Source organism: Dendrobates tinctorius, unplaced genomic scaffold, assembly GCF_039654945.1.
Source record: "Dendrobates tinctorius isolate UK_male_01 unplaced genomic scaffold, ASM3965494v1 ptg000116l, whole genome shotgun sequence".
In the NCBI taxonomy this organism is placed as follows: domain Eukaryota; kingdom Metazoa; phylum Chordata; class Amphibia; order Anura; family Dendrobatidae; genus Dendrobates; species Dendrobates tinctorius.
In genome coordinates, this window is record NW_027361784.1 from 44,275,852 (window position 1) to 44,301,252 (window position 25,401).

Consider the following 25,401-nt stretch of genomic DNA (forward strand, 5'->3'; position numbering starts at 1 on the left):
ATATTTTGAATGTGTACGCTATCCATACATGTTATCTGGGGATACGGTACCATTTCTCACCTTTGTGCAATCACGTGTAATCCATACTGGGCGTGAGAACGGCTGGCGAGCTGTTAAGCAAGCTACAGCACCTGTGGTTTGCACACGTAAGTTTTTAATTTTTTCAGGAATGACGGTTAGGCCTAATTCCGGAACTGCGGTTGACCTGCACTTACTGGGAAATCATCGTTCGCGGGTAATAATTGTAATCAGTGATCCCCATCACTAACGCTGTTCAGCGGGTTATCTGCACCTGTAAGCGACAAACGCTGGCCTTTTCAGTGTAGCGCACATGCAGCCACGGACATGTAAGGGCAAGACACACCAGTTATTGGCCAATCTCATGTGCCAGAGCCTCACGTGTCCCTCTAGTAAGCCGGACTCGGACCGCGGGGCATGACGGAGTCTCGTTCGTTAACGGAATTAAGCTTGCAATGTGTGCATCTGTTCTGTAGCTGGTATGGTTGAGGTTTCCCAGGTGGAGTCGAATTTAACCATAGGCTCCACTCCTGGTGGTGCCCTTCTGGACATTCCTTTAAGGTTCAGCTTTGCAACCATACTGCCCACGTAAAACAAACACTTTGCCTTCATGAACGCTGTTTGGAGGGTCATGGGAATAACGCCGCCCAATCAGTTAACCTGCTAGAGAGATCCTTCGTTGCTCCCAAGCATGACATCACACTCCCTAGGAGGAAGGTAATGCCACTGTGGCGACCGTACTCCTGGGGGCGACACAAGTGCACTGATGCCCAGCCACTGCTCGATGAATCTGCTGGTACATTGACCCAGACCACTACATTCCCCTCGCACGCTACACGGCCTGAATCTGACCCTGATGAAACTCAGGTTTCCCTTCCCATATACAGTTCCATCTTACACGGTGACAAAGAGGAAGCTGCAGATGAAAGTGCAGGTTCGGCCCACCCGCCATCAGACACACCACCGTACTATCAGGGGCCCTGTGCCAGTGCTGTCGCCAACGAGTGGGCCCCCCCTGCTTGCTCAGGATCACAGCACTTGCAAGGTTGAAATACTGTGCAGTGAGATGGAAGATGGGGACGACGAGGAGTCCAGACTAGTACAGGGATTCCCTAGCGAGGAGACTTATTTGATTGTTTTCAATGTTGGGACAGCAATTTTTGGGGAGCACTATACTCTGGAGAATGATAGATGGGGCCCACCATACACTGGAACATTCCAAAGGTGGACATCAGACACTGGAGCAGCATTTACAGGGCCCATTATACACTAGAGCATTAGAAATGGGGCCCATTATGTTTGGAGCATTATTTGGGCCCATAAGACAGTGGAGCTTCATCCATGGGGACCAACATATACTGTAGCATTATGTGGAGCTCATCATATACTGTTTCAAACATTATATGGGACCAATGATTCTGTATGGAGAAATAGATGGGCCTCGTCATGAGATGTAAAAAGTGAAGTATTTTTCATTGTACTATACCGCTATTTCTCTGCCGTATCGGAGCATGATGAGTTGTGGTATGTGTTAAAGGGGCGCTCTTTCGCCCAGAGCACATGAAAACCTGGAGCCAGCCCTACCCCCCCACAACTTTAGCCAAATAACCCCCATTTTTCAGTGCGTAACTTGTATTATGAAGTTAATTAAGGTTGACAAGCTTAAGTAAGAAGAATTGATGCTTTTGGCATTCAAATGGGCACTGTAGGTGTGTTTCCTGTCCTCCTCTCACTGCCGACTTTTATTCCCCATTGACTTACATTGGGTTTCGTGTTTCGGGACGACCCCGACTTTTCCCTATAATCGGACGATCTTGCTCGACCCGACTTTTGGAAAAGTCGGGTTTCACGAAACGAAACTCGACCCTAAAAAACCAAAAGTCGCTCAACTCTAATAACGAGTGTAGAATCCGCTGCGTTTCTTCCCCTTGAGCGTTACCTGGTCGCCTTTGTCTCCCTTCTTTCCATCCGCTCCTGACAATCCCGGGGGACCAGCTTCACCCTAAGAAATAATATTGAAAAACTAATACAAATACTACGTAATAATAATAATAATAGTAATAGTAATAGCAGAAATATAATAATAGTAATAATACTATTAGTAATGGTAAGATTAATAGTAATAGTAGATATATAATAACAATAATGGTAGTAATAATAAATAATAGTAATAAAACAGTATAATTAATAATAGTGATACTAGTTGTAATAATAGTAGTAATAATGGTAATAATAAAATAGATATAGTAATACTAGTAGAAATTATTAATAATAATGATGTACAGTATTAGAATTATTCTTCGAAATAAATATCAGACCAATGGCAAGTGAATGGGATTACATGATATATCATTAATTAAGCTGACAAATTTGCCAATCCGGACCCTAGAAAAGTTGGGTGACGCCATGTAATGGCGCCGCCGGCCATGATGCTTCGTACCCAGCTTCCCCTGAACATGATATAACTAGGGAGCAGCTGATAGAAGAGGACGACCCCAGCACGTTTTTATCTGGGGGATAACACATCATTTACAAGAAAGGGCCATTAACAGATAGATTTTCGCAGCCGCCGCTGACGTCGCCGTTTGCTCCCTGACCCGGGAGAATCATTAACCCTTCCATCAATGGATGAGTTTTATGAAGCGGGCTGACCCTTTTAATAAGAATATATTGATTTTAAAGGAATTGGAGCATTTACTGGCCAAAGGAATAGCGGTAAATATGCGGCCCGAGCTCTGATCTCCTCCTATGGCGTCATCCAATATCCCGGCCGTCGCTGCCTCCTTCATGGAATGTGCTGAGAGGATGAGATGTGTAATTCCTTGAAGAAATAGATTTTTTTCTTACCTTGTCTCCGGGGCGGCCGGACAGACCGCGCTCACCAGGCTGCCCCTGGGAAATAAAGGACATCACAATATAACATCACTACAAAGTAAAATAGAAAAGAAGAAGAATGATAAAAAATAATAATAATTACCAAAAGAATCACAGCGATAATAATAATTAGGATAATAATATTAACAAAAAAAAAAAGTGAAAATAACAACAATAATAATATAATACGTATATAGGCCATGCAATTATTCAATTATTATAAACGAGCATCTACAGCCACCTGGTGGTCATTTATATATTTACAGCTAAAGGCACAGTTTTAAAGAAGCACTCCTCCTCCTCCTCCCCCCATCAAAGTTCTTAGCCCCTTATTATATTGCACTCATCATATTATACAGCACTGTGTGTACTTCCACTTGCTCATTTTGCCTTTCTACACTATATAAGTACATAGTGCTGTATAATATGATGACTGCAATATATAAAGAAGATAACAATTTTGAGAGGAGGAGGAGGAGGAGGAAGAGGAGGAGGAGAAGGAGGAGGAGGAGGGGGAGGAGGGGGAGGAGGAGGAAGAGGAGGAGGAGGAGGAGGAGGAGGAGGAGGAGTGCTTCTTTAAGGTTGAAAAAAATATATATGGCTCCATTTATTAATGATGGAGCAAGTTATTTGGGTATAACAAAAAGAAAAGAGAATTGATAGCCAACAATAGCGTAAAAGCCATAAGATGGGGACAGCTAAATTAAGGACTAAGATATCATCCACTGCCGCTGTGTCATCGGAAAGGCTGCAGGTGCTTCGCACTTACCCTTGGCCCGGTTAGGCCTATAGAGCCATCTAAGCCGGGTTCTCCTTGTTCACCCTACAATGAGAGATATTCATTATGGAGAAAGTGATGACAGTAAAGTCACAATATTATAATAGATCTATACCAATCATAAAAAGTAGTGAATAGAGGAGTCACATCTATCTCCTCCATAGAGCAGTATAAATAATTCAAGAAGCTTTATTGGCAGGACTAAATACACATTAGTTTTGCAAAAGCAAGTGCACAAAAGGGAATAGGGATAGGGACTGTAGGGATGTTGGGTAGGGGCTGTAGGAAAGGTGGATGGGGAGGATGGGGGCAGATCCAGGATGAGGGCCGTAAGAGCAATGGATGAGGCAGATCCAGGATGGGGCTATAGAAGTCCATGGCATAGGGAAGGTGGATGGGGGGATGGGGCAGATCCAGGGTGGGGGCCATAGAAGTCCATGGCATAGGGAAGGTGGATGGGGGGATGGGGCAGATCCAGGGTGGGGGCCATAGAAGTCCATGGCATAGGGAAGGTGGATGGGGGGATGGGGCCATAGAAGTCCATGGCATATCATAATTCTCTTTCTCGCAGTCTATGACATTCGCTCACATACCGCGCTGCTATCTCCACTGCTCTCTCTTCTTCCCCCAGCAGGATATATGTTTTCTCTTCCTCCTTCATGGTGATGAAATCTGGGAAGAGATGTGAGAGTCTCCTGAAGTGAGTGTCCCTCACTGCTGAGTATTTGGGGCAGTGTAGCAGGAAGTTGGTCTCATCCTCCAGGGCCTCCCGGTCACAGTCTTTCCTCCCTGGGCTTGTAGCTCTGCCTGTGTCGGCCAGATTCGATGGCCAGACTGTGGGCACTGAGTCTATATTGGCTCAGGATCTTGCGGTCTCTGGGGTCCGGGAGTTTCTTGGATTGCTCCTATGTAGGTGAGCCCGGAATGACAGTGCCCTCTTTAGAACCATTAGGAGTAGAGGGAATCTGCCCAACTCGGCCCGACAAGCACTGTTGGAGGTGCTCCGATGGACTTGGAGAAGGTGCTTGCAGAATTATAGGTGGAATATTTCTGTTGGGCTGGAATCCCACCTTGACCAGACTTCACTGCCATACAGGAGGATTGGGGTGATGATAGAGTCGAAGATTTTTAACCAGACCCTCACTGGTGGCTTCAGATGGTAGAGTTTCCTTTGGATGGCATAGAAGGTTTTGTTGGCCTTGTCTTTCAGGGTCTCTATGGCTTGTTTGAAGCTTCCTGAATGGTGAATCTCTAGGCCCAGGTAGGTATATTTGTCCGTACCTGTAAGGGCGCAGTTGTTGAGGACAAATGAAGGGTGCTGGTCTGATTTTCTCTCTCTTTTCTGGAACACCATGATATTGGTTTTCTTTAGGTTGACCGGTAGAGCCCAGGTGGAGCTGAATTTCTCTAAGATTTTCAGGTTGTCTTGGAGGTCTTTCTCGGTTGGTGACAGAAGCAGCAGGTCATCTGCATACAGCAGGAGTATCACCTGCACGTCATGGAGGGTGAGACCTGGTGCTGTGGAAGATTCCAGAGCGGCAGCCAGCTCGTTGATGTAAATGTTGAAGAGCGTTGGGCTTAGGCTGCAGCCTTGTCTGAATCCCCGGCTCTGCTGGAAATAGGCCGTTCTTATGCCGTTCACACTCACGCTGCAGAGGTTCTCGGTGTAGGAGCTTTTGATAACATCGTAGGTCTTTCCTCCTATTCCACTCTCCAGCAGTTTCAGGAATAAGCCTAGGTGCCGCACCGAGTCAAAGGCCTTTTTAAAGTCCACGAAACAGGCGTATATCTTCCCGTTCTTTGTATTGTGGATGTGTCTCTGAATGAGGCTGTGCAGGGTATAGATGTGGTCAGTAGTGCGGTGGTTTGGCATGAAGCCTGCTTGGCTCTTGCTGAGGACGTTGTGCTTGGTGAGGAAACTGAGGATCCTCTTGTTCAGGATGCTGTTGAACAGTTTTCCCAGGTTGCTGCTGACACATATTCCTCTGTAGTTGGCAGGGTCATACCTGTCCCCATTCTTGTGGATGGGTGTGATGAGGCCTTGGTTCCAGGTACGAAGGAAGTAGCCGGCACTTAGCACAATATTGAAGAGTTTAACCATTGCGGCCTGTATTTCTGGTGGGCTGTACTTCAGCATTTCTGGTGGGATTCCATCCAGGCCACCGGCTTTTCTACATCTTATGGAAGAGATTCTCTCTGCAACTTCCTGTAATGTAATAGGTGTATCCACGGGGTTTTGGAATTTTTTTTCTTTTTCCTCCATTGCTTTTAGTTTTGCCATTATGCTTTCCTGTTCTTGGCTTAGTTCTTCCTTTGGGATGTCTTTATAGAGGTCTCTGAAGTACTGGAGCCAGATGTTGCCATTTTGGATATGGATGTTGTTTTTCTTGTCTTTTGTGCCCATGTGGTTCCATAGTTCCCAGAAGGAGTTGTCTTGGAGGGCATCTTGGAGTTGGTTAAGTTTGGTGGAGATGTAACTCTGCTTTTTCCTCCTGAGGATGGTTTTGTACTACCTTTGTATGGTTTCATAGGCTTCCCTCAGACCAGGGTGGTTGGGGTCTCTGTGTTCCTTGTTTGAGGCTGTTCTCAGGGTCTTCTGTGGCACCCCTGAGACTCAGTCGCCACAGAGGTACTGCACCTTCTCCTAAGGTGTAGTGCCCCACCACCTAGGTAAGTTGGGAACTCCTTTCCGCACTCCAACACTTGCACCCACACACAGGATAGTTCAGCAATGGACCAGATTGCGGCTCCATGCTTAGAGGATAGCAGAGCACCTTTCGTGGGTCCTTGCTTCGTAACACGAGATGTGCTGGGAGGTGGGTAGAGTTAGAATAAAAGAGTGGGAAAGTTTAGAATTTCAGGTCAGTCTGGAGGTCAGTCAGTCAGGAGAGTCTGAGGACGGATCCCTGGAGGAGGGATGGAGGAAGGAGTGCTGCAGCTGTCTCTGTGATCTGAGCCAGCTGGTATGGGAAAGGAACAGAAGGAGAAAGACGTAGAACTGTAACCTAAGCTTCCATAAGAGAGAGAAGGAACAGCGCGGAACGAAGGAGAAGGAGAACAGAGAGGAGTTGTGGGTTGAGAGAGTAGTCTGCCTATAGGTTCTCAAGGCAAGGCCGGGGCCCGGTCCCCGAGGTTGTATGGACACTTATGGTTCTGCAGCAGACACCGGTGGAGTAATTGGCTGTAAATGCACTACTCTCATCAAAGACTTGGGACACAACAGCAACTGGATAGAGAGCCAAGACTTATGAGAAGGGAGTCCCCGATAGAGGCTACAGCTGTCTGTCATACAAGTAGAGACTAGGAACACCTAGAGAGAGGCATTCCAGGGTAACTAAGTACTGGAGTGCTTCGCCCTAAAAGGCGCATTGGAGGAGTCATTCAGAAAGGTACATGTTGGCGGAGTGTTGGAGAGGAGAAGCCTTACTTGCCCGGGAGGTTGATTGAGTCTCTGCCCCAGAGGACACGGCATGGAGGCAGGCACCAGTGGCTACTAAGAACTGTGAGTAAAGCGTTGAAACTGCAAGCCCTGGTGTCCTCCATTCCTTCTTGCGCTCGCCAGCACTGCTACATCCCCTGCGCCGGACACTACAACATCAAAGTGTCCCCCCCACATCTACACTGCTCTGGGAAATCAGCCCTGCCTGTGGAGGGCTATACCATCACTGCTGCATCACACCATCTGTCCCAGAGGATCTGTCTGCAGCGCTGGCTTAACATCTCCTTTGCCGAGCACCACAGGTGGCGTCACGAACTATTCCACTTCATTAAACAACAACATCCCCGCCATTGATATTGGGCGCCCAGGGCCACGGACCGGGTCACCGCTGCTGTGACACATTCCCCCCCTGACACCGGCCCGGTACCGAGTACCCCGCTGCCCTGGGACTGGGGGCGACCCACTTACGTACGGCTTTGCATTCTCTGTCAAACCATCCATTGATCTGTTTTTCTTTTGGTCTCTTGTAATTGACTTTAAGGTCGGACAGTCTGGCCATTGCATAGAATATATTGTTGAGGTCTTTTGCAGCTTGATTCACTCCCTTTGGGTTAGGCGGGTACTCGTAGTTGTAGAAGTGGTGGAGCATCCGCTGTATTTCAGGTCTGCTGGGAACCTCTTTATACTTTAATGCCGACATTTTGTGCCATTTATAGGATGGAGGCCGGGTGAAGAGGCCGCTTTGCTGTGGCTTTTGAGAGGATGGTTTCTCTGTAGATTTCAAGTACAGAAGAAGATGGCTGTGGTCTGACAGGTGCGTTTCTGGGGAGACTACGAAGGCGCTGATATTTGCCAGGTTCATATCTGTAATGGCATAATCTACTACACTTCTGCCTACATGGGAGTTTAGTGTACACCTCCGTATAGAGGAGCCACATTTATCCCCTCCATAGAGCAGTATATATAGAGGAGCCACATCTATCCCCTCCATAGAGCAGTATATATAGAGGAGCCACATCTATCCCCTCCATAGAGCAGTATATATAGAGGAGCCACATCTATCCCCTCCATAGAGCAGTATATATAGAGGAGCCACATCTATCCCCTCCATAGAGCAGTATATATAGAGGAGTCACATCTATCCCCTCCATAGAGCAGTATATATAGAGGAGCCACATCTATCCCCTCCATAGAGCAGTATATATAGAGGAGTCACATCTATCCCCTCCATAGAGCAGTATATATAGAGGAGCCACATCTATCCCCTCCATAGAGCAGTATATATAGAGGAGTCACATCTATCCCCTCCATAGAGCAGTATATATAGAGGAGCCACATCTATCCCCTCCATAGAGCAGTATATATAGAGGAGCCACATCTATCCCCTCCATAGAGCAGTATATATAGAGGAGCCACATCTATCCCCTCCATAGAGCAGTATATATAGAGGAGTCACATCTATCCCCTCCATAGAGCAGTATATATAGAGGACCAACATCTATCCCCTCCATAGAGCAGTATATATAGATGAGTCACATCTATCCCCTCCATAGAGCAGTATATATAGAGGAGTCACATCTATCCCCTCCATAGAGCAGTATATATAGAGGAGCCACATTTATCCCCTCCATAGAGCAGTATATATAGAGGAGCAACATCTATCCCCTCCATAGAGCAGTATATATAGATGAGTCACATCTATCCCCTCCATAGAGCAGTATATAAAGAGGAGTCACATCTATCCCCTCCATAGAGCATTATATATAGAGGAGTCACATCTATCCCCTCCATAGAGCAGTATATATAGAGGACCAACATCTATCCCCTCCATAGAGCAGTATATATAGATGAGTCACATCTATCCCCTCCATAGAGCAGTATATAAAGAGGAGTCACATCTATCCCCTCCATAGAGCAGTATATATAGAGGAGTCACATCTATCCCCTCCATAGAGCAGTATATATAGAGGAGTCACATCTATCCCCTCCATAGAGCAGTATATATAGAGGAGCAACATCTATCCCCTCCATAGAGCAGTATATATAGATGAGTCACATCTATCCCCTCCATAGAGCAGTATATAAAGAGGAGTCACATCTATCCCCTCCATAGAGCAGTATATATAGAGGAGCAACATCTATCCCCTCCATAGAGCAGTATATATAGATGAGTCACATCTATCCCCTCCATAGAGCAGTATATAAAGAGGAGTCACATCTATCCCCTCCATAGAGCAGTATATATAGAGGAGCCACATCTATCCCCTCCATAGAGCAGTGTATATAGAGGAGTCACATCTATCCCCTCCATAGAGCAGTATATATAGAGGAGCCACATCTATCCCCTCCATAGAGCAGTGTATATAGAGGAGTCACATCTATCCCCTCCATAGAGCAGTATATATAGAGGAGCCACATCTATCCCCTCCATAGAGCAGTATATATAGAGGAGTCACATCTATCCCCTCCATAGAGCAGTATATATAGAGGAGCCACATCTATCCCCTCCATAGAGCAGTATATATAGAGGAGTGACATCTATCCCCTCCATAGAGCAGTATATATAGAGGAGTCACATCTATCCCCTCCATAGAGCAGTATATATAGAGGAGCCACATCTATCCCCTCCATAGAGCAGTATATATAGAGGAGTCACATCTATCCCCTCCATAGAGCAGTATATATAGAGGAGCCACATCTATCCCCTCCATAGAGCAGTATATATAGAGGAGTCACATCTATCCCCTCCATAGAGCAGTATATATAGAGGAGCCACATCTATCCCCTCCATAGAGCAGTATATATAGAGGAGCCACATCTATCCCCTCCATAGAGCAGTATATATAGAGGAGCCACATCTATCCCCTCCATAGAGCAGTATATATAGAGGAGTCACATCTATCCCCTCCATAGAGCAGTATATATAGAGGACCAACATCTATCCCCTCCATAGAGCAGTATATATAGATGAGTCACATCTATCCCCTCCATAGAGCAGTATATATAGAGGAGTCACATCTATCCCCTCCATAGAGCAGTATATATAGAGGAGCCACATTTATCCCCTCCATAGAGCAGTATATATAGAGGAGCAACATCTATCCCCTCCATAGAGCAGTATATATAGATGAGTCACATCTATCCCCTCCATAGAGCAGTATATAAAGAGGAGTCACATCTATCCCCTCCATAGAGCATTATATATAGAGGAGTCACATCTATCCCCTCCATAGAGCAGTATATATAGAGGACCAACATCTATCCCCTCCATAGAGCAGTATATATAGATGAGTCACATCTATCCCCTCCATAGAGCAGTATATAAAGAGGAGTCACATCTATCCCCTCCATAGAGCAGTATATATAGAGGAGTCACATCTATCCCCTCCATAGAGCAGTATATATAGAGGAGTCACATCTATCCCCTCCATAGAGCAGTATATATAGAGGAGCAACATCTATCCCCTCCATAGAGCAGTATATATAGATGAGTCACATCTATCCCCTCCATAGAGCAGTATATAAAGAGGAGTCACATCTATCCCCTCCATAGAGCAGTATATATAGAGGAGCAACATCTATCCCCTCCATAGAGCAGTATATATAGAGGAGTCACATCTATCCCCTCCATAGAGCAGTATATATAGAGGAGCAACATCTATCCCCTCCATAGAGCAGTATATATAGATGAGTCACATCTATCCCCTCCATAGAGCAGTATATAAAGAGGAGTCACATCTATCCCCTCCATAGAGCAGTATATATAGAGGAGCCACATCTATCCCCTCCATAGAGCAGTGTATATAGAGGAGTCACATCTATCCCCTCCATAGAGCAGTATATATAGAGGAGCCACATCTATCCCCTCCATAGAGCAGTGTATATAGAGGAGCAACATCTATCCCCTCCATAGAGCAGTATATAAAGAGGAGTCACATCTATCCCCTCCATAGAGCAGTATATATAGAGGAGTCACATCTATCCCCTCCATAGAGCAGTATATATAGAGGAGTCACATCTATCCCCTCCATAGAGCAGTATATAAAGAGGAGTCACATCTATCCCCTCCATAGAGCAGTATATATAGAGGAACAACATCTATCCCCTCCATAGAGCAGTATATATAGAGGAACAACATCTATCCCATCCATAGAGCAGTATATATAGAGGAGCCACATCTATCCCCTCCATAGAGCAGTATATAAAGAGGAGTCACATCTATCCCCTCCATAGAGCAGTATATATAGAGGAGTCACATTTATCCCCTCCATAGAGCAGTATATATAGAGGAGTCACATCTATCCCCTCCATAGAGCAGTATATATAGAGGAGTCACATCTATCCCCTCCATAGAGCAGTATCTATAGAGGAGTCACATCTATCCCCTCCATAGAGCAGTATATATAGAGGAGCAACATCTATCCCCTCCATAGAGCAGTATATATAGAGGAGTCACATCTATCCCCTCCATAGAGCAGTATATATAGAGGAGCCACATCTATCCCCTCCATAGAGCAGTATATATAGAAGAGTCACATCTATCCCCTCCATAGAGCAGTATATATAGAGGAGCCACATCTATCCCCTCCATAGAGCAGTGTATATAGAGGAGTCACATCTATCCCCTCCATAGAGCAGTGTATATAGAGGAGTCACATCTATCCCCTCCATAGAGCAGTATATATAGAGGAGTCACATCTATCCCCTCCATAGAGCAGTATATATAGAGGAGTCACATCTATCCCCTCCATAGAGCAGTGTATATAGAGGAGTCACATCTATCCCCTCCATAGAGCAGTGTATATAGAGGAGTCACATCTATCCCCTCCATAGAGCAGTATATATAGAGGAGTCACATCTATCCCCTCCATAGAGCAGTATATATAGAGGAGTCACATCTATCCCCTCCATAGAGCAGTATATATAGAGGAGTCACATCTATCCCCTCCATAGAGCAGTATATATAGAGGAGCCACATCTATCCCCTCCATAGAGCAGTATATATAGAGGAGCCACATCTATCCCCTCCATAGAGCAGTATATATAGAGGAGTCACATCTATCCCCTCCATAGAGCAGTATATATAGAGGAGTCACATCTATCCCCTCCATAGAGCAGTATATATAGAGGAGTCACATCTATCCCCTCCATAGAGCAGTATATATAGAGGAGTCACATCTATCCCCTCCATAGAGCAGTATATATAGAGGAGTCACATCTATCCCCTCCATAGAGCAGTATATATAGAGGAGTCACATCTATCCCCTCCATAGAGCAGTATATATAGAGGAGTCACATCTATCCCCTCCATAGAGCAGTATATATAGAGGAGCCACATCTATCCCCTCCATAGAGCAGTATATATAGAGGAGTCACATCTATCCCCTCCATAGAGCAGTATATATAGAGGAGCCACATCTATCCCCTCCATAGAGCAGTATATATAGAAGAGTCACATCTATCCCCTCCATAGAGCAGTATATATAGAGGAGCCACATCTATCCCCTCCATAGAGCAGTATATATAGAGGAGTCACATCTATACCCTCCATAGAGCAGTATATATAGAGGACCAACATCTATCCCCTCCATAGAGCAGTATATATAGAGGAGCCACATCTATCCCCTCCATAGAGCAGTATATATAGAGGAGTCACATCTATCCCCTCCATAGAGCAGTATATATAGAGGAGCCACATCTATCCCCTCCATAGAGCAGTATATATAGAGGAGTCACATCTATCCCCTCCATAGAGCAGTATATATAGAGGAGTCACATCTATCCCCTCCATAGAGCAGTATATATAGAGGAGTCACATCTATCCCCTCCATAGAGCAGTATATATAGAGGAGTCACATCTATCCCCTCCATAGAGCAGTATATATAGAGGAGCCACATCTATCCCCTCCATAGAGCAGTATATATAGAGGAGCCACATCTATCCCCTCCATAGAGCAGTATATATAGAGGAGCCACATCTATCCCCTCCATAGAGCAGTATATATAGAAGAGTCACATCTATCCCCTCCATAGAGCAGTATATATAGAGGAGCCACATCTATCCCCTCCATAGAGCATTATATATAGAGGAGTCACATCTATCCCCTCCATAGAGCAGTGTATATAGAGGAGTCACATCTATACCCTCCATAGAGCAGTATATATAGAGGACCAACATCTATCCCCTCCATAGAGCAGTATATATAGAGGAGCCACATCTATCCCCTCCATAGAGCAGTATATATAGAGGAGTCACATCTATCCCCTCCATAGAGCAGTATATATAGAGGAGTCACATCTATCCCCTCCATAGAGCAGTATATATAGAGGAGTCACATCTATACCCTCCATAGAGCAGTATATATAGAGGACCAACATCTATCCCCTCCATAGAGCAGTATATATAGAGGAGCCACATCTATCCCCTCCATAGAGCAGTATATATAGAGGAGTCACATCTATCCCCTCCATAGAGCAGTATATATAGAGGAGTCACATCTATCCCCTCCATAGAGCAGTATATATAGAGGAGCCACATCTATCCCCTCCATAGAGCAGTATATATAGAGGAGTCACATCTATCCCCTCCATAGAGCAGTATATATAGAGGAGTCACATCTATCCCCTCCATAGAGCAGTATATATAGAGGAGTCACATCTATCCCCTCCATAGAGCAGTATATATAGAGGAGCCACATCTATCCCCTCCATAGAGCAGTATATATAGAGGACCAACATCTATCCCCTCCATAGAGCAGTATATATAGAGGAGCCACATCTATCCCCTCCATAGAGCAGTATATATAGAGGAGTCACATCTATCCCCTCCATAGAGCAGTATATATAGAGGAGTCACATCTATCCCCTCCATAGAGCAGTATATATAGAGGAGCCACATCTATCCCCTCCATAGAGCAGTATATATAGAGGAGTCACATCTATCCCCTCCATAGAGCAGTATATATAGAGGAGTCACATCTATCCCCTCCATAGAGCAGTGTATATAGAGGAGTCACATCTATCCCCTCCATAGAGCAGTATATATAGAGGAGTCACATCTATCCCCTCCATAGAGCAGTATATATAGAGGAGTCACATCTATCCCCTCCATAGAGCAGTGTATATAGAGGAGTCACATCTATCCCCTCCATAGAGCAGTGTATATAGAGGAGTCACATCTATCCCCTCCATAGAGCAGTATATATAAAGGAGCCACATCTATCCCCTCCATAGAGCAGTGTATATAGAGGAGTCACATCTATCCCCTCCATAGAGCAGTATATATAGAGGAGCAACATCTATCCCCTCCATAGAGCAGTATATATAGAGGAGTCACATCTATCCCCTCCATAGAGCAGTATATATAGAGGAGTCACATCTATCCCCTCCATAGAGCAGTATATATAGAGGAGTCACATCTATCCCCTCCATAGAGCAGTATATATAGAGGAGTCACATCTATCCCCTCCATAGAGCAGTGTGTATAGAGGAGTCACATCTATCCCCTCCATAGAGCAGTATATATAGAGGAGTCACATCTATCCCCTCCATAGAGCAGTATATATAGAGGAGTCACATCTATCCCCTCCATAGAGCAGTATATATAGAGGAGTCACATCTATCCCCTCCATAGAGCAGTATATATAGAGGAGCCACATCTATCCCCTCCATAGAGCAGTATATATAGAGGAGTCACATCTATCCCCTCCATAGAGCAGTATATATAGAGGAGTCACATCTATCCCCTCCATAGAGCAGTATATATAGAGGAGCCACATCTATCCCCTCCATAGAGCAGTATATATAGAGGAGTCACATCTATCCCCTCCATAGAGCAGTATATATAGAAGAGTCACATCTATCCCCTCCATAGAGCAGTATATATAGAGGAGTCACATCTATCCCCTCCATAGAGCAGTATATATAGAGGAGCCACATCTATCCCCTCCATAGAGCAGTATATATAGAAGAGTCACATCTATCCCCTCCATAGAGCAGTATATATAGAGGAGTCACATCTATCCCCTCCATAGAGCAGTATATATAGAGGAGCCACATCTATCCCCTCCATAGAGCAGTATATATAGAAGAGTCACATCTATCCCCTCCATAGAGCAGTATATATAGAGGAGTCACATCTATCCCCTCCATAGAGCAGTATATATAGAGGTGTCACATCTATCCCATACATAGAGCAGTATATATAGAGGAGCAACATCTATCCCTTCCATAGATCAGTATATATAGAAGAGTCACATCTATCCCCTCCATAGAGCAGTATATATAGAGGTGTCACATCTATCCCATACATAGAGCAGTATATATAGAGGAGCCACATCTATCCCCTCCATAGAGCAGTATATATAGAAGAGTCACATCTATCCCCTCCATAGAGCAGTATATATAGAGGAGTCACATCTATCCCCTCCATAGAGCAGTATATATAGAGGAGCCACATCTATCCCCTCCATAGAGCAGTATATATAGAAGAGTCACATCTATCCCCTCCATAGAGCAGTATATATAGAGGAGTCACATCTATCCCCTCCATAGAGCAGTATATATAGAGGAGTCACATCTATCCCCTCCATAGAGCAGTATATATAGAGGAGTCACATCTATCCCCTCCATAGAGCAGTATATATAGAGGAGTCACATCTATCCCCTCCATAGAGCAGTATATATAGAGGAGCCACATCTATCCCCTCCATAGAGCAGTATATATAGAAGAGTCACATCTATCCCCTCCATAGAGCAGTATATATAGAGGAGTCACATCTATCCCCTCCATAGAGCAGTATATATAGAGGAGTCACATCTATACCCTCCATAGAGCAGTATATATAGAGGACCAACATCTATCCCCTCCATAGAGCAGTATATATAGAGGAGTCACATCTATCCCCTCCATAGAGCAGTATATATAGAGGAGTCACATCTATCCCCTCCATAGAGCAGTATATATAGAGGAGTCACATCTATCCCCTCCATAGAGCAGTATATATAGAGGAGTCACATCTATCCCCTCCATAGAGCAGTATATATAGAGGAGCCACATCTATCCCCTCCATAGAGCAGTATATATAGAGGAGTCACATCTATCCCCTCCATAGAGCAGTATATATAGAGGAGTCACATCTATCCCATCCATAGAGCAGTATATATAGAGGAGTCACATCTATCCCCTCCATAGAGCAGTATATATAGATGAGTCACATCTATCCCATCCATAGAGCAGTATATATAGAGGAGTCACATCTATCCCCTCCATAGAGCAGTATATATAGAGGAGTCACATCTATCCCATCCATAGAGCAGTATATATAGATGAGTCACATCTATCCCATCCATAGAGCAGTATATATAGAGGAGTCACATCTATCCCCTCCATAGAGCAGTGTATATAGATGAGTCACATCTATCCCATCCATAGAGCAGTATATATAGATGAGTCACATCTATCCCATCCATAGAGCAGTATATATAGAGGAGTCACATCTATCCCATCCATAGAGCAGTATATATAGATGAGTCACATCTATCCCATCCATAGAGCAGTATATATAGAGGAGCAACATCTATCCCATCCATAGAGCAGTATATATAGAGGAGTCACATCTATCCCATCCATAGAGCAGTATATATAGATGAGTCACATCTATCCCATCCATAGAGCAGTATATATAGAGGAGTCACATCTATCCCCTCCATAGAGCAGTATATATAGAGGAGTCACATCTATCCCCTCCATAGAGCAGTATATATAGAGGAGTCACATCTATCCCATCCATAGAGCAGTATATATAGAGGAGTCACATCTATCCCCTCCATAGAGCAGTATATATAGAGGAGTCACATCTATCCCCTCCATAGAGCAGTATATATAGAGGAGTCACATCTATCCCCTCCATAGAGCAGTATATATAGAGGAGTCACATCTATCCCCTCCATAGAGCAGTATATATAGAGGAGTCACATCTATCCCCTCCATAGAGCAGTATATATAGAGGAGCCACATCTATCCCCTCCATAGAGCAGTATATATAGAGGAGTCACATCTATCCCCTCCATAGAGCAGTATATATAGAGGAGTCACATCTATACCCTCCATAGAGCAGTATATATAGAGGAGTCACATCTATCCCCTCCATAGAGCAGTATATATAGAGGAGCCACATCTATCCCCTCCATAGAGCAGTATATATAGAGGAGTCACATCTATCCCCTCCATAGAGCAGTATATATAGAGGAGTCACATCTATCCCCTCCATAGAGCAGTATATATAGAGGAGTCACATCTATCCCCTCCATAGAGCAGTATATATAGAGGAGTCACATCTATACCCTCCATAGAGCAGTATATATAGAGGAGTCACATCTATCCCCTCCATAGAGCAGTATATATAGAGGAGCCACATCTATCCCCTCCATAGAGCAGTATATATAGAAGAGTCACATCTATCCCCTCCATAGAGCAGTATATATAGAGGAGTCACATCTATCCCCTCCATAGAGCAGTATATATAGAGGAGTCACATCTATCCCCTCCATAGAGCAGTATATATAGAGGAGTCACATCTATCCCCTCCATAGAGCAGTATATATAGAAGAGTCACATCTATCCCCTCCATAGAGCAGTATATATAGAGGAGTCACATCTATCCCATCCATAGAGCAGTATATATAGAGGAGTCACATCTATCCCCTCCATAGAGCAGTATATATAGATGAGTCACATCTATCCCATCCATAGAGCAGTATATATAGAGGAGTCACATCTATCCCCTCCATAGAGCAGTATATATAGAGGAGTCACATCTATCCCATCCATAGAGCAGTATATATAGATGAGTCACATCTATCCCATCCATAGAGCAGTATATATAGAGGAGTCACATCTATCCCCTCCATAGAGCAGTATATATAGAGGAGCAACATCTATCCCATCCATAGAGCAGTATATATAGAGGAGTCACATCTATCCCATCCATAGAGCAGTATATATAGATGAGTCACATCTATCCCATCCATAGAGCAGTATATATAGAGGAGTCACATCTATCCCCTCCATAGAGCAGTATATATAGAGGAGTCACATCTATCCTCTCCATAGAGCAGTATATATAGAGGAGTCACATCTATCCCATCCATAGAGCAGTATATATAGAGGAGTCACATCTATCCCCTCCATAGATCAGTATATATAGAGGAGTCACATCTATCCCCTCCATAGAGCAGTATATATAGAGGAGTCACATCTATCCCATCCATAGAGCAGTATATATAGAGGAGTCACATCTATCCCCTCCATAGAGCAGTATATATAGAGGAGTCACATCTATCCCTTCCATAGAGCAGTATATATAGAGGAGTCACATCTATCCCCTCCATAGAGCAGTGTGTATAGAGGAGTCACATCTATCCCATCCATAGAGCAGTATATATAGAGGAGTCACATCTATCCCCTCCATAGAGCAGTGTGTATAGAGGAGTCACATCTATCCCCTCCATAGAGCAGTATATATAGAGGAGCCACATTTATCCCCTCCATAGAGCAGTATATATAGAGGAGTCACATCTATCCCCTCCATAGAGCAGTATATATAGAGGAGTCACATCTATCCCCTCCATAGAGCAGTATATATAGAGGAGTCACATCTATCCCCTCCATAGAGCAGTATATATAGAGGAGTCACATCTATCCCCTCCATAGAGCAGTATATATAGAGAAGTCACATCTATCCCATCCATAGAGCAGTATATATAGAGGAGCCACATTTATCCCCTCCATAGAGCATTATATATAGAGGAGTCACATCTATCCCCTCCATAGAGCAGTATATATAGAGGAGTCACATCTATCCCCTCCATAGAGCAGTATATATAGAGGAGTCACATCTATCCCATCCATAGAGCAGTATATATAGAGGAGTCACATCTATCCCCTCCATAGAGCAGTGTGTATAGAGGAGTCACATCTATCCCCTCCATAGAGCAGTATATATATAGAGGAGCCACATTTATCCCCTCCATAGAGCAGTATATATAGAGGAGCCACATCTATCCCCTCCATAGAGCAGTATATATAGAGGAGTCACATCTATCCCCTCCATAGAGCAGTATATATAGAGGAGTCACATCTATCCCCTCCATAGAGCAGTATATATAGAGGAGTCACATCTATCCCCTCCATAGAGCAGTATATATAGAGGAGTCACATCTATCCCCTCCATAGAGCAGTGTGTATAGAGGAGTCACATCTTTCTCAGCCATTGAAGGGCCTTATCTATCGGCCAGTATATGCTGTAGATTATATGTAATAATCTTTGTTTGTCACATTTGTATTTGCCTTCTCCCCATGCAGCTCCCCCTGCAGGACATACACGGAATAACCTTAAAACCACAGCAAATCTTTGACATATAAACTTTTGCTGTTGATGTTGACAAAACAACATTTGTCAATTCCCGTGTGGACGGATGAGATCGGTGTGATTGTTGGCTGTCCGTCTCTTGAAACCTCCATGGATCCTGAGAATGGCAGTCAAAAATGTGTGACTGGAACGGCAGCGTGATGTGTGACCAACTCTCCAACCGTCAGTGAAAGAATCGGTGATATCGTATCATCATCACTACCGCTCCATTTACACAGGGAACATTGAGACCCCCCATTCCCTTAATGGTTTGGATTCCATTAGTAAGACCCTCTCCATTCCATCAGATAGACTATCCTAGTCTTACCACCTTTCCTGCAGACATCTTCTCATACTTTCAGTTTTCATGGTTGGCATCCAGAAGAATTGAATTGGTGAATGCCACCACATCTTTTCAAGGTCAACATTCCTCCTCACCTATTGCCCACCCGTTCTCTTCCCCTCCATCTATTGGTCTTCATCTCCATAAGTTGTGGTTCGTGAAAGCTTCCCTAAATTCTGAAAGGTTTGAGGGGTTTTTTTAGAGTCTGGGGAGATTTGTTGACTGTTCTAGGAGTCAAAAAGGTGACTCCTTTTTTGGAATCTCCTGGAATGTTCAGATTCGTAATATCTTTTGTTTTTGGGTCAACTTTTTTGAGTCTAAAGCATCAGATACGTTTTACCTTTGGTCCAGGTTTTCCGTCCACTCCACCTGTTCCATCTTTTCCAGGTGATCCCTAATAAATACATATAGTTATTGTACAGACTGATTCATGATAGGTAGGCAGGTAATAAATACTGTATATAATTGGTTTATGTAATGATTCCGACGACCGCTAGTTTTCCTTCATCGGATCAGTCCACCATCTAGTGTAGATTAGTCATATGAGACTATTTATTATGGGGCTGCAAGTACTAAAATGTTATATTTTGGGGGTATATTAATGTAGACAATCACTGCAGACAATGGCCTCTGCTCTGTACTACTGTCCCACTGCTGAGCCAGCAACTCAATGGAGATCGCGCAGCTACAAAGGAAGAGACGGAGTCTACATGGAGAAGGCAGAGATGGTTTATTACCCTCTCTGCCATCCTGCTTGCTGTATACACAAGGCTGAAGTAGCGCTGTGTATATAGAATAGGAAGCACTAACAGCATCTCCTCCTCCGGACCTCTTGATGTTGTGATTGTTGGGTGCTGGGATGGAGTGCTGAGTTCTAACATATCCAGATTAGCTCTGCAGTGCAAGTAGGAGGCTGAATTTACCCTGTAACTTTGGATAATACAGCCCCAGTTACAGGGAAAGTAAAAAAATAAAAATAAGTATTTAAATTGTGCAATACCTATCAAAGGTCATTAATTACCTTATCTGCTGCACAATATGTGAAATAAATAAAAAATAAAAACATTAAACACACACATATATATATATATATATAATGAAGCCACAGGCGCTTCAAATCTGTTTTTCTATCCCGACACCCTTAGATAAAAAAACAAGCTCTATCAGTAAAAATCAATTAGTATAGAAAAAGGATCATGAATTAAAATGTATTTTAGTGGCCTTTTACTGTTATAAAAAAAAAAAATACGAAAAACAAACATGTATTTCTTTTTTCTGTTAGATATTGGAAAAAAATATAAATAAATTCATGTAGAAAAATAGGCATTACTTATCACGAAAAAAAAAAAAAAGCAAAAGTTATTTAAATATCCCAACAAGAAAAAATTTTAGAGCCATGCATTGTCCAGCCATTTGTCATATACTTACAGGGGGGCCGATCTTCCCAGGTTTTCCAGGAAATCCTATTTCACCCGGTAATCCCTAAAAAAAAACAAAAAAAAAAAAAACAACATAATAGGATGCGGAATAAATATAATAATAAATATTGCTGCGGCACAGACATCGCCGCGGATTACGAGAATGACCAGGAACCAAACATTTATGTTATCTCAATTTTTGCAAAGGTCGAGAGCAAGCAGGCAGGGATATAAATTAATAGGGGATTCATTAAATCCCACACACTCCGGGGGCCACGTCTGCACCGGTAACGGCTGTAATGTGTAATCTAATGTGTGAGTCACTGGTGTGGGCGGAGGGGCCCTGACAGCGGCAATGGTTTCATCCCCCCCTACAGCTCAGAGCCGGGAAAGATCAGGGGTGACTAACCAACGCATCCCCGATAGGACAGGGACTTATTCATTAGGTGGCCCGTCCTGCTCCACATCATCACCTGTTATAGTATATACATTGGTACTGCCTGCTGTGAATTATAAGCAGTGATCAGCCTCAGAACCACACTCATCTGCCTAAACACAATCGCTCCAATGTTGTTCCTGAACAGTAGGACGAGTGTCATACGAGTACAATGTGATTTTTCTCATGTACAATCCATATGTAATGCGTTTTTCTTTTAAGCTTTTATATACAACAATTCTCTGTCATTTCAAGCCATTTTACTAACTAATATTTAGCTAATAAATAAAAGAAAAAAATGTTATGGGATCCTCCTTACTTGCATTAAAAAGCTAAGGGAAAGCAGACAGCTGAGAGCTGGTCTTAATAGTCTGGGAAGGGGGCAATAAACAATGAGCTTCCCAGGCTACAGCGCACAGCTGTCTACATAGCCTTTACTGGTTATTAAAAAAGGGAGACCCCCAAAACAATGATGTGGGGCCCCCCCTATTTTTTTTCTAATAATCAACTCCTAAGCAGACAACTGAGGGATGATATTAATAGCCTGGGAAAGGGCCATGGATGGATATTGGCCCCCTCACAGACTAATAACAGCCCTCAGCCACCCTAGAATGGTGCATCCATTAGATGCGCCAATTCTAGCGTTTAACCACAGCTCTTCCTGTTTGTCCTGGTGCGTTGGCAAGCAGGGTAGTGGTTTTGGGGCTGATGTCAGCTATGAAAGCTGCACATGCACTGCACTAATTATATATCTCACTGACTTTTTTCTTACTATGCAAAGGCGCCGGTTGGTGAATGCTCTCATCAATGTTGCCTGCTCTTGCTGCTATCAGCAAGACCAGGCGTACAATGATGAGAGTAGTAATCAACCTGCACTTTGCTGGTTATTAAAAATAGGGCCCTCCGACATTTTTTGGGAGGTCCCTACATTTCATAACCACCAAAGGCTATGTAGACAGCTGTGAGTTGATATTAATAGCCTGTGAAGCTCCATGTTTATTGCCCTCTTCCCAGACAATTAAAACCAGCACTTAGCTGTTTGCTTTCCCTCAGCTGGTTAATAAAAAGTAAGGGGGACCTCACACCATTGTTTTATTTATTATTATTAGCTATATTCTTGTATATAGGAGCAATATTATAGTAGTTATATTCTTGTATATAGGAACAGTATTATAGTAGTTATATTCTTGTACATAGGAGCAGTATTATAGTAGTTATATTCTTCTACATAGGAGCAGTATTAAAGAAGTTATATTCTTGTACATAGGAGCAGTATTATAGTAGTTATACTCTTGTACATAGGGGCAGTATTATAGTAGTTATATTCTTGCACATAGGAGCAGTATTATAGTAGTTATATTCTTGTATATAGGGGCAGTGTTATAGTAATTGTATTCTTGTACATAGGGGCAGTATTATAGTAGTTATATTCTTGTACATAGGGGGCAGTATTATAGTAGTTACATTCTTGTACATAGGAGCAGTATTATAGTAGTTATATTCTTGTATATAGGGACAGTATTATAGTAGTTGTATTCTTGTACATAGGGGCAGTATTATAGTAGTTATATTCTTGTACATAGGGAGCAGTGTTATAGTAATTGTATTCTTGTACATAGGGACAGTATTATAGTAGTTATATTCTTGTACATAGGGGGCAGTATTATAGTAGTTATATTCTTGTACATATGAGCAATATTATAGTAGTTATATTCTTGTACATAGGGGGCAGTATTATAGTAGTTATATTCTTGTACATAGGAGCAGTATGATAGTAGTTATATTCTTGTACATAGGGAGCAGTATTATAGTAGTTATATTCTTGTACATAGGACCAGTAATATAGTAGTTATATTCTTGTACATAGGAGTAATATTATAGTAGTTTATTCTTGTACATAGGAGCAGTATTATAGTAGTTATATTCTTGTACATAGGAGCAGTATTATAGTAGTTATATTCTTGTACATAGGGGCAGTATTATAGTAGTTATATTCTTGTACATAGGGGCAGTATTATAGTAGTTATATTCTTGTACATAGGAGCAGTATTATAGTAGATATATTCTTGTACATAGGAGCAGTATTATAGTAGTTATATTCTTGTACATAGGGGCAATATTATAGTAGTTATATTCTTGTACATAGGAGCAGTATTATAGTAGTTTATTCTTGTACATAGGGGGCAGTATTATAGTAGTTATATTCTTGTACATAGGAGCAGTAATATAGTAGTTATATTCTTGTACATATGAGCAATAGTATTAAGTTACGTACCGGTAACGGTATTTTTCGGAGGCCCATGACAGCACCACGAGAGAGAGGGGATCCACCCTATAGGAACAGGAAACCTACAGATACAAAAGGGCGGCACCTCTCCCACACATCAGTTGGATTACAGAGCTTGAGAGGCTACCATGGTTAGTACACAACATATGATATATACAACCTATCTACCCTATTTAACAGAATTATTTCATACCATCTCCCACATAAGGTGATTCTATGAACAATCTTCTAAGGAGTGCACCCCTATATGTGAACAAGGGAGGGAACTGAGGGTGCTGTCATGGGCCTCCGAAAAATACCGTTACCGGTACGTAACTTAATACTTTATTCGGACTCTCATGACAGCACCACGAGAGAATTACAGAGATGTAAACTAACTTAGGGAGGGACTACAGCCTGCAGCACCCTTAGCCCGAAGGTGAGGTCTGAGGAGGCACCCATGTCTAACCGATAGTGGTTAAAAAAGGTGGAAGGAGATGACCAGGTGGCCGCCTTACATATTTGATCAATTGATACTCCAGATCTCTCCGCCCAGGATGATGCCATGGCCCGAGTGGAATGTGCCCTCAGGTTCTGTGGAGCCGGACCGCCACCTGCTGTGTAGGCAAGAGAGATAGCCTCCCTAATCCACCTTGCTAATGTGCGTTTTGATACTCTGTATCCTTTCCTGGAACCTTGGAAGGATAGGAATAATGCGTTCTCCTTCTTCCAAGGATCCGTGGCTGCTAAATATGTCAGTAAGCATCTTCTAATATCTAACGCCTGAAGTTTCTGCTCTTTAGGGTTGGTTGGGTTAGGGAGGAAGGAAGGCAGAACTATCTCCTGTGTCCTGTGGAATTGTGTTGCTACCTTGGGAAGGTATGCTGGATCTGGCCTTAGGATTACTCTATCCTGTAAGAACTCTGTGTAAGGAGGAAATCTGGAAAGTGCCTGTATATCGCTCACCCTACGTGCGGATGTTATTGCTACCAGGAATGCTGCCTTAAGAGATATAATCTTTAGTGAGGCGGAATCTAAAGGTTCAAACGGACTTTCTGTCATGGCTGTAAGGACTAAGTTTAAGTCCCACGGTACGCATCTGTCTTTGTGTATAGGTCTCGATCTGGCCGCTGCTCTGATGAACCTTGCTACCCAATAATCTTTTGCAATATCAGCTGCAATCAGGGCCCCTAAGGCTGAAACTTGTACTTTTAGCGTACTTGTGGAGAGACCCAATTCGAAACCTTTCTGGAGAAATTCCAGAATATGTTTCGTGGGAATTCCATCTCTGATGTCAAAGTGAAAGGTGGACAGGAAGCGTTTCCAGGTCCTAGCATAGATATTAGTGGTGGTTAATTTTCTGCTTCTTAGGAGGGTGTCAATTAAGTTCTTGGAGAACCCTCTATTTTTTAATAGTGA

General features: G+C 43.3%; 1 protein-coding gene across 1 annotated transcript in view; it reads right to left on the minus strand.

The window, feature by feature from the left end:
• Window positions 1-25,401, minus strand: part of COL22A1 (collagen type XXII alpha 1 chain) — a 608,111-nt gene that overhangs the window by 166,663 nt on the left and 416,047 nt on the right. Inside the window, exons 26-30 of the mRNA XM_073590381.1 lie at window positions 21,291-21,344; window positions 20,203-20,256; window positions 3,662-3,715; window positions 2,866-2,910; window positions 1,958-2,020 (exon numbers count right to left, since the gene is read on the minus strand). Coding sequence (XP_073446482.1) covers window positions 1,958-2,020; window positions 2,866-2,910; window positions 3,662-3,715; window positions 20,203-20,256; window positions 21,291-21,344 — 270 coding nt within the window. The remainder of the gene's footprint in view (window positions 1-1,957; window positions 2,021-2,865; window positions 2,911-3,661; window positions 3,716-20,202; window positions 20,257-21,290; window positions 21,345-25,401) is intronic.